We start from the raw sequence: 19,603 nt of genomic DNA, 5'->3' as shown, positions 1-19,603 counted from the left end.
ATTGTAGCTGTGTGAATTCACTGTATAGTAATTATATCCTAGCTAAAGGGGGCCATGCTGCATGGGCCGGTTCCCTGTGAAATTTTGGGGGGGAAGTTGCAAGTTGCTAGCTAGTTTTACTTTAAAATTTAGCATCAGTTTTAAGTTTTAAGGCATTTTCAAGCCTTTAAATTGCAAAAATTCTGCAGGTCATGGGGGTTGCACCCCTAGACCCCCCTTGAACTTCTAATTGCCAGCTATAACTAAATGAACCATACAGCAAGTTTCATGCTGTGTCCCCTGTATGTCAAGTCTACAATTATACATAGTATAGAAAGTCTGAAGAACAACAGATAGGCTTGAGCATATTTATATAGCTAGCTAACAGTGAAATGTCACTAAAATTGCATATCTGAGTGTCTAATTTTCAAAAATTTCCTGTGGGGGCATGCCCCCAGACCCCCCTAGAATGCTCGCGCTTCACACTTCGCAGAGCGTGCTTCGCGCACTATGCAACAGCTCCTCTCTCATTGGCATGTATATCAGGGGCGGATCCAGAGTTTGGAAAGAGGGGGGCACCTTGCTGAAAAACAGTTGAAGACCAAAAAAAAAAAAAAAAAAAAAGGTCACAACAATAATAGCTAGTTATTCTTTACCAAATATATCACGTCTGTTATGTAAAATAAAATCCTATTTATAGCTTCATAGGTAAGCTACACTGCCTCATGAACATTGTGACTGCTTTATTAGAGTAATCGACTGCTCTATTAGAGTATCTCGATCTTGTATGCAATTTCTTGAAGGAAGGGGGGGGGGGGGGGATTTGCCCCAAATGCCCCATCCTGGATCCGCCATTGTATACAGTAGTAGCAATTTCAACATTATAGTCAATGGCCTAACCAACTCAATTTTCCCTCCTCCGGCCCGGTCCTGTTTTTGGCTGTGCCAGGCAAATAATGGCTTGAAAAGCTAGCTAATCTTATAATGAAATAATGCCGGAAATGGACCGCCCGCCCGCATGCAAATAGCTATGCCTGAGTCCAGGACGGAAAACAGAGAATTTATTTGGAGTGGCCTTTCTATGGTAGTAGCTTGTGGTCTAAAGTAAAGTAGCAGGGGATCCCAAACTAGCAGCATAGCGCAGGGTTATATTATCAATGGCAGCTGTATGGTAGCAGCAAGGACTTGTACGCGTGAAGCAACGGTTGCTAGGCGGACATGTTTCGGGACAACTTTCAATGGCGCATATTCGAGGGGTCCGACACTTTGTGAAATCTCGTACGCTCCCGCAGCAGAAATCAGAAATCAAGCCTCTAACTTCCGCTCGGGTAGCAGCCATCACTTCATGATTCTGATGATTATATTGGGACCGAGATTGCCCGGGACTTTTACTTACAAACCGTACGGACCAACTAGTCTCGTACGTCGGGCACGCGAGAGTAGTTGATTTTTTGTCCGGCATTGGGGTGAGTACTGTACTCCAGGCCCAACGACAAAAGAAAAGTAGTCTAGTAGCTGGCAGTGGTATAGTCATAGTATACGATCATCGTTTTTATAACCGTTTGGTCACGTGATTAATGAAATTTTAAATTTGAATGATGTCGGAAACGAGGCAAAACAAAGTACGAGGCACGGATAGTTCTAAAGTGACTGCACAGACAGGAGCAAGTGCAGGGGTGCCAGATTGGTCAGTCCAAAAAAGCCAGATCGTATCACTTGTTGAGAAGCCGTTGAAGATAGGTGCCACATGGTGAGGACAGGGTTGTGTGCTTTTAGGGTAATAAATGAGTTTGTAAGTATTTAGTTACCAGCAGAATCAATTCTTGAGGTTGTAGAACTGCTGAAAATCCACTGATTGACAATTTCAAAGACGTCTGGGCAACTGATTGGACCATTCCATACCCATGGCGATTTCGAGACCATGGACTGCTTTCACACGACTCCATGCTCGTAACACTTCACAGTTAGTTAGCAACACTCGTGCTCTATCCATTTATGATAGTCACTTTGTCCAGAACTACTTGGTCTGCTTTTGCTAGTTGAATTGTACGTGCCTGTTGAGGCACGCGAGCCGTGTTCGACCGGACCCAGGAAAAGCATGCGGAGCAAAGGTACTGTCATGAATGGATAGAGCATGAGTGTTGCTAAGTAACTGGAGTTTTTACTAGCATGGACTTGTGTGAGAGCAGTCCATAGCCTCGAAATCGCCATGAATGTGGACTGGTAACTTGAGTTTAGGACTCGCCCAAACGTGGATTTTCAGCAGTTTTACTAACTCAAGAATTGGTTCTACTCGTAACTACTGCAAACGCTTACAATCTCGTTTATTAACCTAAAATCTATAATTATACGTAAACAATTGCAAGCCACAATCATATCACTGCTGGTTGTTCATAAATAAGGTGGTTGTCATGGAGATGAAAGAACTCTATTGACCTTGCAACTGTATGTGTTTTACATATCTATGTTAGGAAGAACGGCTTTTTGCTGATTGTTGAGAAGTTACACAAAAAAATTCAACTAGAGTAGGGACCATAGCACATCGATCAAAAGTACTGAAACAAGCTGGAGTAGTGCATGATATTAAATCACAGTTAAACAATAAGAAATGTCATATCCCTACTGTGCTCTAGATTCCATAATGGAAATGCATAGTAGGGATATAACACTTCTTATTGTTTTACTGTGATTTAATATCATGAACTACTCCAGCTTGTTTCACATTTATGGATCCAGGATGGGGCATTTGGGGCAAATTCCCCCACCTTGTGAACAGTGTTGGGACAATTACTTTTAAAAAGTAACTCGTTACATAATTATTACTTGCAACTGAACTATTTAGTTACATTACCCATAAAATAAAGTAACTATCATACAGTACGATAGTAACTGTATAGTAGGGACGACAAAGGAGTAGGCGTGACCCACAACATAAAATCACCCAAAAACCAGCCTCGATTTTCCCTGACGACAATGAGGCAGTATTGGTGAGGTAAAACTAAGCCCAAGCAAGCTTTCAGATCGACCCGAAATGCTTTCAACAAGTTGCTACGGAATTTTAAAAATATTTTATTAAACGGAATTTTCTACTGACTGACTGAGTAAGTATGTAACTGACTGATGCCTTCAAGCATAACTCTATAACGGCTAAGGCTATGGGCTTGATTTTTTCACTGTTCGACGTTGCTTCAGCCCGAGAGGTGCTTACCAGTGTCCCATTCATCTTTGCTGACAGGGAAAGGTGTCGATTTGGCACGAAGACGTGATGGCTTTCCTTCAAAACGCATCTGTATTTTTCATAGTGGCTATTTTGATTGCAAAAGTGCTTTTCAAACAGTTCTTGATTCGTATTGCTGTGTAACGGGTTGAACTTAGCTGACAGCGGAGCGTAATGGATACTTCACTTTTCAGACGATAATTAATAAAATTGGGGTGCGGCACCATTTCTTTTGGTATGCGTAGATTGTATAGGTGCTTCGGAAAAGTTCTTGATTCGTACTGTTGTGTAACAGGTTGAACATAGCTGACAACCAAGTGTAATGGATACTTCACTTTTCAGACGATAATTGATATAGCTGGGACGCGCGACGCCATTTCAGATGTGGTATGCGTGGGTAGTCATAATGCAGTCATAATAAAATCATTTACAAAAAAAAGTTAACAAACAAGTACACGAAAAAATTTGGAATTTTTAACTAGAGTAGGGACCATAGTACATCGATAAAAAGTACTGAAACAAGTTGGAGTAGTCCATGATATTAAATCACTGTAATACAATAAGAAGTGTTATATCCCTACTATGTTCCGTTAGGATATAACACTTCTTATTGTTTTACTGTGATTTAATATCATGGACTACTCCAACTTGTTTCAGTACTTTTTATCGATGTGCTATGGTCCCTACTCTAGTTGAAAGTTCCAAATTTTTTCGTGTACTTGTAATAATACTACATATTATATTACTTTGTCTCCACAGCCTTAAGCTGTCACATGTGAAACTACCACCTTAATTATCATTTGACATGATTGCGTTGTTGAACAATGTGTAGGTTATAAGTAAGAAGCTGGTGAATAAACTTCAGTCAGTAGGCTTCGTTACAGTGGATTACTAACGAGATTATAGTATGTTCACGTTGAGCTGAATCCTGAAAAACGGCTAAAAATTAAAAGTGGATTTTTTCTCAACAGAGTTAACATTTCAGCCAACCAGATGATTATTGGTAACAGCAAAGGTGTGAACAACAGACACGTACGGTTTGGCTCCATTACAAGTTTGGGAAAGGGCTGTATTGGGCACTGTACTTATATGGTTTCCCCATAGGAAATGTATTGTGAAAATTTGATTGACTGTAAATATTATGTCTAACATTTGAACAACAAGATTTTGAAATATTTTTAGCGGGTCAAGCAGTACTACAAATGAGCCAAATTTCAAGATTGTGTGTAATTGCATCCATGAGTTATTAAATGTTTTTGAGGGTTCAGCTCAACGTGAACATACTATAGTAGTAGTAGTAATAACATTATGTAATACTAGATTTGTTACAGTAACTATATTACAGTACTTAGGTGACGTGTATGTAACTTGAGTTATATTACCAGTTTTTGTAGCGTATTTCGTTGTTACCACATACAGCAAGTAATGATTATTACGTAAGGCCCCCAACACTGCTTGTGGAGGAGCCATACTTCTGATTAAAGTGCTAAACTTTATGCCAGGCCAAGATCAGCTTATAAAATATGCACATTTTATATTTATTACAAAACTAAAGCAAACCAAAGTCAAACTAGCTATGAAATTGTCACCCACCACCTTAGTGCTTACTAAGCGCCTCTAAAAATAATCACATGTTGCTGTTGTTGTTTAAGACATTTAGAGCCTTTTAAACAGCTTTAAAGACTTCACAACCATCCGCAAAGGCCAAAATGGTAAAAATCAACAGTGAGGTGCTACTAAAAGGTGTATTATTTGCTGCTTCAAAAATGCAGCAACTAACAAGAGGATCTAGCTCTCCCTAACCACCTACAACTTGCCTTTTTGTGCCCCTCCACTAGACAAGTCCTGGATCCGCCCCTGTTTCAGTACCTTTTATCGATGTGCTATGGTCCAAATTTTTGTGTGTGCTTGTTTGTTAACTCTTTTTTGTAAATAATTGTTATGACTGGTGAACCCACGCATACAGCATCAAAAAAGAAATGGTGCCAGTTATATCAATTATCGTCTGAAAAGTGGATCCATTACACTTCGTTGTCAGCTATGTTCAACCCGTTGCACAGCAGTACAAGTCAAGAACTGTTGGAAAAGCACCTTGGCAATCAAAGTAACCACTATGAAAAAGACATGATTTCCGTTACAAAAGAAAACCATCACGTGCTACCGCCAAATCAACACTTTGTAATCAGCAAAGATGAATGGGACACAAAGTCAGACCTTCAGTGCTGGTCACTGTACAGTGTTAATAATAATAATGGACACTGGTAAGTCCATGAAGAATGTATTGTACGTACTGCAGTATGCCAAAAGACACATCTCGTGCAAAGTGACATTGAACAATGAAAACATCAAGCCCGTAGCCTTAGCTGTTGTCGAGTTACACTTGTTTGAAGGCATCAGTCAGTCAGTAGAAAATTCCATTAAATAAATTTTAAAAAAAAATCCATAACAACGTGTTGAAAACATTTCGGGTTGATCTGAAGGCTTGGTTTGCCTAACCAATACTGCCTCATCGTCGTCTGGGAAAAGTGAGGCTGGTTTTTGGGTGATGTTTTCTTATGGGCCACGCCTACTCCTTTGTGGCCAAATAGTACTATCGTACTGTATGATATTGTATATGGAGGTGTAATTAATAAAATTTTCAATAATGAAAATTCCCACCCCCTCTTGATAGAAGATGTATAATGATCGGTGCAATGAGCCAGTCTGAAAGCAGAGCTTTCAACCAGGTGCACTAATGAACTGTGGGCCTGCTGAATGGTTATAGAGGTGTCTCTACTGTGCTGCAATCTGCTACCATGATGAAGTGAACAAGGACAATATTTAGTGGAGGACAAGAATCAAGTGGTTTTTTACAGGAAATCATAACATCATACATGAGAATATACTCAAGATAGCCAGTATACAAAGGTAAACTGTCTTTACCAGTGAGGCACCTATGCAAGGTGTTTACCACGAGCCAAAGGGCCTAAGTGAAAACACTAAAGTGAAATGCCTAGAAGGACTTAATGTTGTGCTACTTCTAACAGCCAGGCGATAGTTATATAGCTGGAAATGTATTTTAACTAAGGCTTCTGTAATAATGCAATTATGCATACTTACTGTAATTTCAGATTTCTGTGAATTATATTTTGTAATTATCTAATTACGTTTCTATGCATTGCTAAAGACTCGTAAGGAACGCATTCGAACAAACTGCTTTCAACAAATTATTATGCACAGAAATATCTTCTCAACTGTTTTATAGTTTGTCTATAGTGTTTTTCCTGCAAATTCTCTCTACAAAACCGCAAGACTACCCTTCATTTTCGTTTGCGTATGTAAGGACATGCCCCTTTTAAATCAAAGAGATTCGCATTTCCTAGTAGCCTAAAAGGCCATTTTAAATCGAATGTGTTTTTTCAGTTGACAATAAAAGGACATTCAACAACAAAACACACCATGAAAAATAAGTATTAATCAACTAAGAGGCCTGCTATGGTGTTTTTCGTTAGTTAAATGCATGATGAACCCAATGGGAAGGTAGCTCATGAAGTTTGTACGAAGTTGCTACACCTGTATTTCAAACCAGCAAAAAGAAACCACCTCAGTGCAAACTTGCCTATGCTCAAGTTAAACATGAGCTTCATTTAGTGTTTAATTTTATAGGTTGGCTGCTTTTTACCACTAAAAGGATTTGCTCATGTGGGTGTATATGGACAAACATAGATACAGGGCCTGAAATTATGGTTTGGAAATGATCTGACAAATCCTGCTACTGTATTTGGTTAGACATACTCAATAGTACTGTACAAATTTTTTCTAAAAGTGTTGAGACAATAGCCAAAAATGGTTGGAAAATGGCAGATGTCTGACCATAATTTCGGGCTCTGTAGATAGGTACACACACGCACACATTTTTGATGAAAACAATTTCAGTAATCCAGGTGTGCACCCACTGAAAGCCAGCTGTGGGCACTCGCCTAGTTTTAAAATCCATCCCAGCGTGACTCAATCCGCAGGTCACCCCAACACCAACTATGGTGGGAAAGTAGATTGTTTTTATCAGTGGTCAAGACAAAAGTCAGTAGTCAAAATTGAAAGTTTACAGATCATGGTAGTACAGTAGCTATTGGAGTCAATACAAGTCACCCACAAATGACATATATACACTTGTATTGTGCATATAAGAATTTTAAATTGGCCCATCTGTCTTTGTAGTCCTGTGTTGTAGGTTTTTGCATATGCACAGTAAAGATATGTCATGTGGTGTTTGTAGGTACTTGTTGAGTGTGAAGTGGTTTAGAAAGTGGAAGAAATACGTGGGATTTGACCCTTGGAATCAGCAAGAAGTAGGAGTCGACTTTGCCTATCCTGGACCCATTGACAACTCTGATTTGTTTGCAGGTACAGTGTACCACAAATATTGTACAATCTCTCAATACACCAAAACATGTCAAGCATAAAATGTTTTATCGAGGTCACATTAACTATTTTCATCCAAAAATACACATGATTTGGAATGCGATGTGAACTTGAAAAGTTGCTACTAAACAGCTGCATTCAGGCACCTAAGTGGTATCAAATGCAGTAAGAGCAGTGGTGACATAGTCAATGCAAATGTACATTATCCATTATCTTAGATGTTTAAGAATGCAGTATGACTTATATTATACCAAAAAACAGTATGTGCAAGGGCAGATCCATGGGTATTTGGGCTATTGAGACTTCCCTCAGGCTGAACCTCTAACAGGAAATCTAAGAGGGAAACTGCAAGGAGGAAAGCAACAGAATGCAAAAGATTGATATACTCTAATAGAACAGTCATGTACTATTCTAAATATAACAACGTATGATGGTAGCACAACTAATATGGATTGGTTAAGGTTACGGTATATTTTAAAATGCGTGGGCGGAACAAATTACAGAACCTGCTCTAAACCAAGCAAAGGATACTGTAAATAATTTCACCAACTGTGCTGTGGAAGTAATAAAAACTATTTGTACTTGTTTGTTTTTACTGCTGAATAACAGCTGTTCTTGGGTGTTTGGTCAGTTTTTCAAAAACGCACCACCAAAAACCAGACTAACACATTACTCGACACAAGTAACTAAGCAACTAAAATATCTAGGTCCTGTGGAAGCGATATTTTAAGTTACTGTTTGTGAAGACATTTTATTAAACTTTTAGTAGTTTTTTCGAGTGAAACAAGCTCTTTGAAGGCTTGTATCTCTGTCACTGGGAAGAAATATGCCAAAAATGCTTCCGCAGGACTTAATGTACAGTATCACCATGCCCCAGAACTGTCCATAGAGCCTACTGCATTTGGTGGTGGAAAGACATGGCAGTTACAGCTGAAGCTGAGTAATGTACAGTTACCTGTCTTGCTACAACAACTTGTGGTGTTCCACCTGCCACAAACTACACTGTAGCAACATAAAAACATTAAATATGTAGGGCTTTGTGTTCACTTTAAACTTTTCACACTGCTAGACTCAGTATACTGGTTTTATTGCCTTCTCTAAAAGTATTGATAGGCATTCAAAAATTTGAATGATTGCCCGTGACTATACCGTAACCGTAAAGTTTGTGGCGGAATGCACGCTAACTGAGTGGAAGAGCTAACAACTGCAAGGAAGTAATTGCATTTCTATTTGTATATGTACATACGTACGTATTATCTTTATATAAGAATGCTTTATTGCCGGTACTTTTCTTTTGTGGAAATGCACCTGACGCCGCCCGACCTTTGGTCTAGATGGGCACGTGATATCACTCAGCTGTTCTTAAGCCCTTGCCCATCAGAATAAATTGTGGAACCACAATCCCTGCACTCAGTAATATGATTTATAGTGTGATACAGGAGTTACGTACTTCAGTAATTCTTCAACTCTGTCAGGCAGGACTGTGATAAACAAGAGCTCCATTGTTCATAATACAGTAGCTGCAGTATTCCAGGAAATTGTGTATACAGTAAGCTAGATCTACAGTAGCATAATATGGCAATAAATTCATTAAGTTGCAGGTTTCCAGCTAGTTACTGTAGCTAGATATACACACATGCTTGTTAAAGTTGCCTAAGTATGTGTAAATGCTACAGCTGTAGGCCGGAATGTGCTTAATCATATGTGAACTTTAGGGGATTACCCTTCACCTAGCTCAGAACCCCCCCCCCCCCCCCCCCCCCCTTGAATTCACCCCTGATATGAATTTTACAAGCCTGTATGCCAGTACATTCACTACTTTAAGTCGCTGAGATTCTCATAAAATTTTTTTCTAAATTATTTACGTGATTGCTCTAGAGAATCTTGATTTCGTACATGTGGCGACGTAGCTACAGTGCTCTGAAAGGCTACATAGCCATGTTCTTTGGTGCTTAGTTGTAAACCAATAGCTACAACATTAAAGGCAGTAACTAGTTTATTTCACTTGACTAGTAGCTAGCTATATGTATGTTAGCAAAATTTTACAACAAATGATTTTTCTATATTTTTTGCATATGTAATTCATTTCACAATTACTGTATATGTGTGCACATACACACTTATATATACACTACTCACGTACAACATGTTTATAGATCAAAAGGGAGTAGTTCTTAAGAATGGATTATCAGAGGATATTGATTATTCACTGGTTCCAGAAGGAGCTTGGAGGAAACTTGTGACCTGGTACGGAGTTGGGGTGTCATCTCAGCCCATTGCCCGTCAAGTGGTGGAGTATGGACTATTTAATAAACACAAAAAGGTGGAAATATATTACCTGAAACTCAATCTGGTGCTGAGTTCAGACCTTAACAACGTGGCGATGAGAGAGTTTAGCAGAGCAGAGAAGCTAGGTATGAAGTTATCTCGTTTTCAAGGAACAAATGAAATAACAATTGTATCAGTTTGAAGTACCCCAAAAGTAAATAACCATGACACACATATAGTAGGTCTGCTTATCCACAGTGCAAACATGGTTGTATGGGGCTTAACTTCATGTATGGCCGCCACTAAATTACTAAAAAAAAAATTACTTTAGAAAACCACATTGGTATCCTTTAATACTATACCTAGATACTTTCCTATCCTAGTTTCACATACTGTATAATACACTGTACTGTACATATAATACCATATCATTGTGCAGGAAATGTGATGAAGGCAATGAAGGAAGTCTTCACTATTCCAGCAAAGAAAGAGTGTCGATTGTGGCGCTCGGTTGCCTGCAGTGACACCTATGATTTACTCACTGACCTAGATAAATACGTCTTTGATGTTGAATTACTCGACGGCCAGGTTAGTAGTCTACAATTCAATTGAAACTATTTCAGTATAAAAGATTGCATACAGTATGGGTGTACTTATACATGTGTATATATGTGTGTGCGTGAATAATATACATAATGTAAATATGTACATGTATATATGTGAGATTACACACATGCGCTGCTAATGAATTCTTTCTACCGATAAAATTATTGGAGTTTATACAAGTTAATCTGCTATTGTACTAGGGCCAATATGGTGGTATATATATTAAAAGTTTTAAAAGTACAGTACATATGGATAGTTGGGATTAGAAGTGTTAGGCAGACTTAAACTTGGTACACTTGGAATAATCCCAAGTTGTTTAACAGTAAGATGGACAGTTGGGATTAGCAGATGGGACAATTAGGATATTATTCTAATCCCATTTGTCTATTGGTACATTGGGATTCTAAAAATCCTATTGGACATGTACAGTATTGGCAGTACTGGATATGTGTGATGTACATATGTATGTACTACAGTATGTATGTACGTACGTGTGTCTTGGTGATTTCCACAGATTTAATACATAATTGTGCCTGTGTAAGAGTTTATATTGTATGGTCTTAGTTTTCTGAATTGTTGCATTACTATCTTAGCAACCACCTCGCTAAAAAAAGGCCAACAATTAAAATCCCTAAGCAAGAAGTTTATATGTATGTGCTAGTTCACCTGTCCAAAGCAGCCACCTGCCTATCAAAGTTGATCAAGAAATCTTGGCCCAAAAGTGACTGGCTTAGACAAAATTCCACTATATTATAGTACGTTTGCACAATCAACATGTAAATACTTTTTTCCCTTTCGCTATTTGTTATGTAGATTTTGTTGATGGAGCAGAGAAATGACGATGGCACTTGGCCACAAGAGGTACTGAGTGTCTGTGTCTGTGTCTGTGTGCATCAGCCTGGTAATCATAAGTTTCCATGTTTGATTCCCACTTATGCTAATTTGATGTTGTTGTTTCTTTGAACAAGACTTTACTCCAGTAGTTCAGTCTACCCAGCTGCATATTTGGGACCTGGTGGCCTGGTGTCATCTGGGAACCCAGCTGTAACATCAATGGGTACCTGGTGTTTACTGGGGAAGCAAATGCCCAACTGTTTGGCAGTGTTGGGGTCGTTGTGGAACTTCGGGTTCCGCAACCTCTCTGTGAGACTTCTTCTGTGAGTAACTAGCCCTTTCCCAGGAGGATTTGCCTTCACAAGGCTCAAGTGCCTGAGTGGTGCACACACATCCCAGTGCTGGTTCACTGAATGGCAATGTCTGTGTATTGCACAGCTGCCATGGGCTTTTTGCTGTGTGATATACATACGTGCATGCATGCGTGATGTACAGATACGGATGGTAACTGTAGTATACTGTATGTCCCTCTATTATCTGGCCATTGAGTATCCAAACATTCTGTTATCTGAATTGTAATCGTAACTGTGGAGACGACTGTTCAAATAGAGTAAGATTGTTGTGTTGTTTGTTTTTGTGTGTGTTGTACTGTATAGCTAGCTCAGTTTTCTTTTCTATTGTTTTGTGTTCACTCCAGTACAGAGAACAGCCAATGGCTGAGTATTTGGAGTATAAAACAGGGTCAATCAATCAAGCATTATGATGTTCCGCACTTGTCTGCAAGTGAATATTACATACAGTATACATGTGGTTAACCAGATGGGTGGGCTTACCTGGTTGAAAGGCTTAACTGACCCATGTATATTATACGTATGTGCAGGGCTGGAAGATTGTCTAGATAGTAAAACCACCTGATGTAAATAAGATGGTGAACTTTTATTGAGGTAATAGGACTTAAATCTTTTTGTGATGTACATGTGTTGTAAATCAACCACAGTTAGATAGAAAACTTGCTGTGAAAAGGTGTAAAACTACATGTAGTTTGAGAAGTGATAGAAATTCTGACTTAATAAGTGCTATGTGACTTTTTGTCAACAAATACGTAAAACTGTGTGTACAATACACTCCTGTGATGTCATATCATTATCAAGATAATATCGAATCATCGCTTATCGAGATAAAATGGTTATCACTTATCAAGATATGGGTTTTACTATTATCACACGGCCTTAGTATTTACTCACTCTACATTTTCATGTAAATATACGTGCGTGTGTGTGTGTGTGCAGCATTCATCAAACTCATTTACTCATAGGTTAAATCAGTCAAATCAAGTGGCAGTTCTGTGATCTCAAATGGCTCAAGTCGTATCAATTGGTATGTATATGTGTAAGCAAGTGTGCATGCATCAGGTGCATGTGTGTCTGTGTGACTGGATTTGTGAAAGGTTAACATGCGTGCATATGCAGAAACTGAAACTTATGTATGTATGTATATTATGCTATAAGGTTGCAGGATAACTTTAATGTTATTGCCTTTTCTGTTATTGTCCTAGGGACAAACCTGGTGACACACTTACCATTTCCAAATGGCACATTGATGGGAAGAGCTTGATGGGAACGTCTAAGTTGAGTCACAAGAAACCTGCCAAATCTAAACAGCAAATCACAACGGGAGGACAGAAAAATAAGAAAGTATGCCATCAGGAAGATGTTCAGGTTGTAGATGTTCAGGTCGTAGCACCCAGGCTCACTAGTCAGCGCAAAGCAGAAACTCGTGTGGACAAAGTACGGGCGGGTCCTGCAAATGATTCTCGAGACCAAATAATGAGCTCCTCAAATTCATCATTTTTGTTTCAGACTACTTTGGAGAGCTGGAATGACGAGTCTCCAATTCTAAGAAACAGAAACTATCAAGATGAAAATGCATCAACACCACAAGCAAAAAAGGAAACAAAGAACACTCTTTATGTGGCCGAAGAGTTAGTCAAATTCAAAAATGACACTAAACAGGAGATTGCAGCCCTATCCACAAGGCTACAAAGTACTGAAGCCAAATCAGCTCAAGAAATAACAACCCTAGGAAAGAGAGTTCATCAAAATGACACTGATCTTACTGCATTATCAAAACGGCTACGGAACTCTGAAGATGAATCAGCTCAAAACCTTGCAGCACTGACACAGCAGTTACAACAGAGAAAAGCTGAAACAGACCAGGAAATAGCAAAGTTGGGGGATGTTATTCAGCGAGTGGACCAAGAAAAGGTCAGAGCACTAACAGACAGAGTGAAGCAAAATGAAGAAGAGACTAGTCAAGTGAGCACTGCGTTATCCCAAAAACTGAAGCAAAAAGAAGATGAGATAGATCTGATGAATCAAGAATTGACAGAAACTAGAGGTCAGCTAAAGCAACTAGAGAATGAGTTAGCTGTTGGTAACTATGAGGTAGCAACCTTGAGAGAAAGGCTGCAACAAAGTGAAAGGGATTCTCGTGAAGCTTGTGCTCTTTCAGAAAGGCTACAGGATGAAATTGGTATTGTTAATCTGGAGATGACTGCCCTAACAGAGAGGCTACAGCAGAGAGAGGCAGACACCCATCAAGAAATGGAACTGTTTACAGAAAGGTTGCAGGGCCAAGAAACACGTCTGCAAGAATTCTGTAATAATGCTCTTCAGCAAATGAGGCGGCAACTTGACACAACAGTACGCCAACAAACAGAGCAACTCACTCAACGTATCACCGTCTTACAAAATTTATTCAATGCTGTGAAACCAGAATGGCTTATTCAAAGACGAGAAATCCACTTGGGTGAAATTACATTAGGAAACGGTGGCTGGGGTAGAGTGGTACAAGCTACTTTCAGAGGTGAGCAGGTGGCTGCAAAATGTCTTCATAATCAGATCATTTCTGATTACAACATACAACGTTTTGTCCGTGAGATGCAAATCTCCTCACAATGTCATCATCCTAACTTGTTGAAATTTCTTGGAGCCACTCTTGAAGGTGATCCGATCATATTAACTGAATTGATGCAGACCAATTTATATGATGTCATCAGACAACATGAGCTCAAAGACCACCAATTGATTCCTCTGCTGCAGGATATTGCTAGTGGCATTAACTACCTTCACTGTTTGTCCCCAAAACCAATAATTCATCGTGACATCTCCTCCAGCAATGTCTTACTGAGAGGCCCTGATGGATCTAAATGGATTGTCAAGCTGTCAGATTTTGGGTCAGCCAATTTTCTGTGGCACACGAATGAGCAATCCAGAGCTCCAGGAAACCCTACCTATGCTGCACCAGAAGTGCTAAATCCCCATGAGCACAGTGAGAAGATGGATGTGTACAGCTTCGGCGTCCTTATGTTTGAGGTGTGCTCTGGTCAAGCTCCTTCTCTACAAGATAGAAATGAGATATTGCCAGCTGCACCCGCAGTATGGGGAGATCCACAGCGTCATTTTGTACCACTGATTGTGTCATGTACAATGGACAGCAAAGATGACAGGCCTACCATGAATGAAGTGCTCACTAGACTTGGTAGACTGTAACAATTTAGCACTTTAGCTTGTATGTGATTAGTACTTTGATGTAGTAATGAAATACATTTATTAACACTGTTTTTTTGTACTGTTGCAGTATTGTTTTTGTAGCTGATATTTTTCAACAGTTTATATATTTTTTTATTTAAAGTAGTTGTGAGCACTGCAACTGTATGTAGCTATACATTTGACCACAGTGTATGTACAATGTTCATACTGTACTTGTACTTATTTTGAGCATTATTTTATTGTTAGAATATATATAATTTTGTAGATGTGCACTATAATGGATTTCAAAATTTGTTATACGTGTAGTAGAATCTGTCTTAGTGGCCACCTGTAAAGAAAGGCCACCTCTCTAATGACTAAGGCCAAGAAATTTTGGTCCGAAGGTAGACAGGTACATTTAGACAAATATAGGTAGGAAGCATAATTTGAAATCTGCACTTATTGGCTTTATATTTGTGGTACATGTTTTGTAACAATCAATTGCAAGAAGACAATGAGAATAAAGGAATAATATTTCTTTTGAGAAGTGATTCTAAGGAGTAAGGCTTAAATTGAAGCTACTATAATCAAAAATGCTCAATATAATAGTTAACTACTCCAGTGGAATGCACAATGTGTGAACATAAGCCGAACCTCTATTCCTTGACCTTTGGATTGCTATTTGATATTGTGTCTAACATTCTGTCATACCAATTGTTAAGCTGAAATACTTTTTGTGTGGGCTGAAATGCATCTTTTGTAACTAAATCCTCACTTTGTGCAATTTTATAAACACAACTTTTAAAGTTATAAGGGCAGTTATAATTAGTCACCAGCCTATTATGCTGGCACAATTTGGAGCACGATAGGTGCTATGAAGCATAATGCTAGCATAATGGGTAGATTTTTGCCATACTATCAGTGGAGAAGATTGACATACTTACATAGCATTTGTAGCCTTGTGTACTTTCTTATGTATACATTCTCTTCACACACAAAGAATTAAAGCATTGGTGTGTAGCCTTATCAGTAATTCTAATGAACCTAATGAGCTATACATTTGACATAATAATTAAGCTGCTAAATGAATTATTTTAAAATAGTTTACTTTGAACAATTTCTTGGAAGCCAAAACATGAAGGTTGAGGCAAAAACTCCAAAAAGTTTGAGCATAATTTTGAGCACTGCAGCATTTGAATAATATGGTTCAGCGGCACCAACTCTACCTGATTAAATGGTTACAGACCCAAGGTATATTCAGTATCCTTGGGGAATGACTGTCGAGATTTCAGTTTAGATGGTGTCTTTGTGATCACATCGGTGAACTCATCCAGGAGACTGGAGGCATACAAGTCCTCGTAGTTTCTACTTATGGAAATAAAATATCAAAGTTAGTTTATATGCAAATAAACTTGTTTAGCTATATTATAATATATTGGTACAGAGAGTAAATTGAAGACAAAAGAGGAACTCTAGATCTGTAAAGACAGTTAGAATTCCGGTAGACTCTGACAATGGTATTGTCAATAGTCAGGTAACTAAGAACTTTATAGCAGTCAGAATGAAAAGCATAATAGGCTGGTGCTATCAGGGATACAATGTCTGGGGGTGTCCCCTGCTATAACACATTTCATCCTTCAACACACACACGTGCACAATGTGCACATAACATTGCTTATAACTTATTAAGCACAAACAATCAGGGCAACCCAGAAACTGTAGGAGATGCAAGGAAATTGGGGCCTACAGTATTGGTGAAATACACTCATCTGGCTACTTTGGCAAAGGATGGGGCCTAGGGAAAATTGCCCCGGTTTTTCTGACCCTTCTCCGGCTTGGTGGCCCTGCAAACAATGTTCTACTTTATTTTCATTATTGCATTTGAGGATTCTATAAAAATAACAGAGTTCTTTATAATTTATACGACTATAGCTATAGCATGCATGCACCAACCCTATACATTCCTAAGGAGATGTTCTAACATGTACACTATGAATGAATTGGACCAGAAATTTTCTATATCAATACCACAAGTGATTTTAAAAGGGGAAGGGGCAACGTTCTTTCTTATTGTGAAAACAAATTGGAGAGAACATTATTTACCTGTGGGGGTATGCTCCCAGACCTCCTAGATAGAGATTCTTTGCATGCTGAGCGTGCTTCGCACACACATCACTGCACTATATAGTTGAACCAACCAGCTAATATAGTTTTCAAAATTTTATGCATACTATACACTCTTTAGAAAATAAATCGTTTTACTAGATAGTTTGCAAAAATGCCATTTCCAAACAGTGTACAAAGCAGTGTGGAAACCGTTATTAGCTTGTGTACAGACATCAACATCTTCACACCCCTATACTGTCTGATCATCTCATTGTTACTAGTAATGCAACATTATGTATATAGAAGTAAATGTCATGATAGCAGCAACTATGCATAGCTAATAGAAGTGAAGAAAACATGTGAGGTGTATTGTTAGGAATAAGACCAATAAATGATACATTTTTGTTCAGTCTTTCACAATACCAAAGTGCATGTATAAACTTCCAAAACCAACTCACGATTTTTAAAATTCTGCATCTAGCGGGTGATAGAAGATGCTATCATCATAAAATTTTCAGGAAATCTAAATCAGTTTACACTTTGCGATTGACTCAACTTTGCTGCTAATTTCAGACTTTTGCAAAGATGTGTGGGTGGAATACCGTATATTGTATAACACCGTAAATGACCTGTTTATAGAACAAAATGTATGAAGTCTATGTAGAACAGTTTAAGGCAACGTAAAATAAACACATTTAATATGTTCACACATGGTAAAGTTACAGAGAGTTTTTTGATTGCTGCTTTGATATGATTAATTTTTAAAGGTGATTATGTTAAAAGTTAAAAACAATACATGTAGAGATAGAAGATCCCATCATTACAGTATCAGCTGAATTGGTATGGACCAAACTATCTATGAGTGACATGGTACCAGTGTATATTATTGTTCTTTTATGGACCACCAAATTCTGATGTGGACCCTATTAGTTTTTTCAAATGTTTAATTCCTTGTTTGATAGTAAATCTACACAGTAAAAACGAACTAGTGAAGGTTGCTACTAAATGAAGCTGAAGGTCACCACTAATGTGTGCCACAATGCTCACTATTTTTGTGTAGTGACGTTCACTACTAATTTTGTAGTGAACGTCACTATATCCATGTAGTGATGTTCATTACTACATAGTGAGGGTCAGTACATGCAAAAGAGTAGTGAACGTCACTACAAAAGTAGTGAATGTCACTACACAAAAATAGTGAGTATTATATTGTGGCAGAAATTAGTAGTGACCTTCACTAGTTTGTTTTTACTGTGTATAGTATTCCTTACAACAGGTGACTTCAATTTACCAGATATATACTTTGGATGGACACAGGAAGACATATGGAGACCTTGTAAACACCACAAAGTTAGACAATTTTAACTTAGACCAACTGGTTATGCAAACTTAATTGTGGCAACCATGTTTTGGATCTATTAATTACATTTCAACCATCTATTAATTATCTCTGATATATCCGCCCTTCCAGGAATGTCAGACCATGAGGCCATCACCTTCAAACTTACCATTGGCAAAAAAAACAAAAAACGTTCAGTTACAGTAAAGCAAAAAAATTTATATCATAATGCTAATTTAGATGAAGAATACAGAGTTTTTGTAATGTCTTTTTAAGCAACAATGCCCTTTTGAGTAATCTGGAGAAGAAAATTGGACAGTGTAATATCAAGAGTTAATAAAACACTATTGATGGACTTGTTCCAACAAAACACTTCAAAAACCACCAAAAGTTATCTTGGATAAGCATAGATTTAAGGCACAAGATAAAGAAGAGGAAGAAGTTGTATGATCATTCCAAATTAACTAGAAACCCTATAATATAAAAGGTCAAATATGAAATCATTACTAAACTGAGATCAGCACATGATGCTTACGTATACTGTTGTCATCTTTTTGATTCAAGTAACCACAAGATATTTTGCATGGTCATACATGAAAAAACTTTGGTCTGATCACTCAAATATTGCTGCCCTTCTCATGTCAATGATACAAATTAATACTGACTTCATCAATGGATAAAGCAAATGCACAACAGTTTTCATCTGTTTTCACTCAAGAAAGCTCTGACATTCCTACTCTACCAATGAATCAATTAATTTCCTGAGGTTGATTTCTCTTGTAATTGAAATCTCTGTGGCACACAGTTTAAGATTCGGGTAGGGGTTGGACCAGCAAATTTACTTGAGTCTAATGTTTCTAAAATACATTTGATACCTCTCCTATACTCCAAGTATTGTCTCAATCATTTAATGAAAGAATAGCTTCCTAGTAACTATCTTTGAGGTAATGCCATTTTATAAGAAGGTCAACAGAACTATACCGGCTAACTACAGGCCCATCTCACTACATCTGTGTTGTATATAAGATTATGGAACATCTAATTTATTGTTCTATTATGTCACACTTAGAACAGAACAATGTATTTAACCCCTCCAACATGGTTTCAGGATGGGTCACCCATGCACTACCCAACTACTTTCTGTAATTGAGGAACTAACCAAAAGCATGGATGATTGTAAAGGAGTTGATGTTTTTGGATTTTGCCAAAGCTTTTACATCGTGCCCCACCAATTAACGTTTGCTTAAATTTAAAGTCCTATGGTATTATTGGTAAGAGTCTTCAACGGATATCACAATCGCTAACAAAACGATCTCAAAGAGT

The 19,603-nt window shown here is 38.1% G+C and overlaps 1 protein-coding gene across 1 annotated transcript; it reads left to right on the top strand.

The window, feature by feature from the left end:
• The first annotated feature begins 1,205 nt into the window (after positions 1-1,205).
• On the top strand, positions 1,206-15,133 carry LOC136252215 (uncharacterized). The gene is made up of 7 exons (XM_066044606.1): positions 1,206-1,729; positions 7,452-7,579; positions 9,754-10,011; positions 10,305-10,453; positions 11,285-11,332; positions 12,621-12,682; positions 12,861-15,133. Exons 1-7 carry the CDS (start codon positions 1,575-1,577, stop codon positions 14,854-14,856), a joined length of 2,796 nt encoding a protein of 931 aa, XP_065900678.1. The 5' UTR covers positions 1,206-1,574; the 3' UTR covers positions 14,857-15,133.
• The last annotated feature ends 4,470 nt before the right edge of the window (positions 15,134-19,603 follow it).

This window comes from Dysidea avara, chromosome 4 (assembly GCF_963678975.1).
Source record: "Dysidea avara chromosome 4, odDysAvar1.4, whole genome shotgun sequence".
Taxonomy (NCBI): domain Eukaryota; kingdom Metazoa; phylum Porifera; class Demospongiae; order Dictyoceratida; family Dysideidae; genus Dysidea; species Dysidea avara.
This window is presented reverse-complemented; position numbering and strand designations above follow the sequence as displayed.

Coding starts and splice junctions, on each gene's coding strand:
- LOC136252215 (XM_066044606.1), top strand. CDS start 1,575: ATGATGTCGGAAACGAGGCAAAACAAAGTACGAGGCACGGATAGTTCT. Junction 1,730..7,451: donor TTGAAGATAGGTGCCACATG/GTGAGGACAGGG, acceptor TGGTGTTTGTAG/GTACTTGTTGAGTGTGAAGT. Junction 10,012..10,304: donor TAGCAGAGCAGAGAAGCTAG/GTATGAAGTTAT, acceptor ATCATTGTGCAG/GAAATGTGATGAAGGCAATG.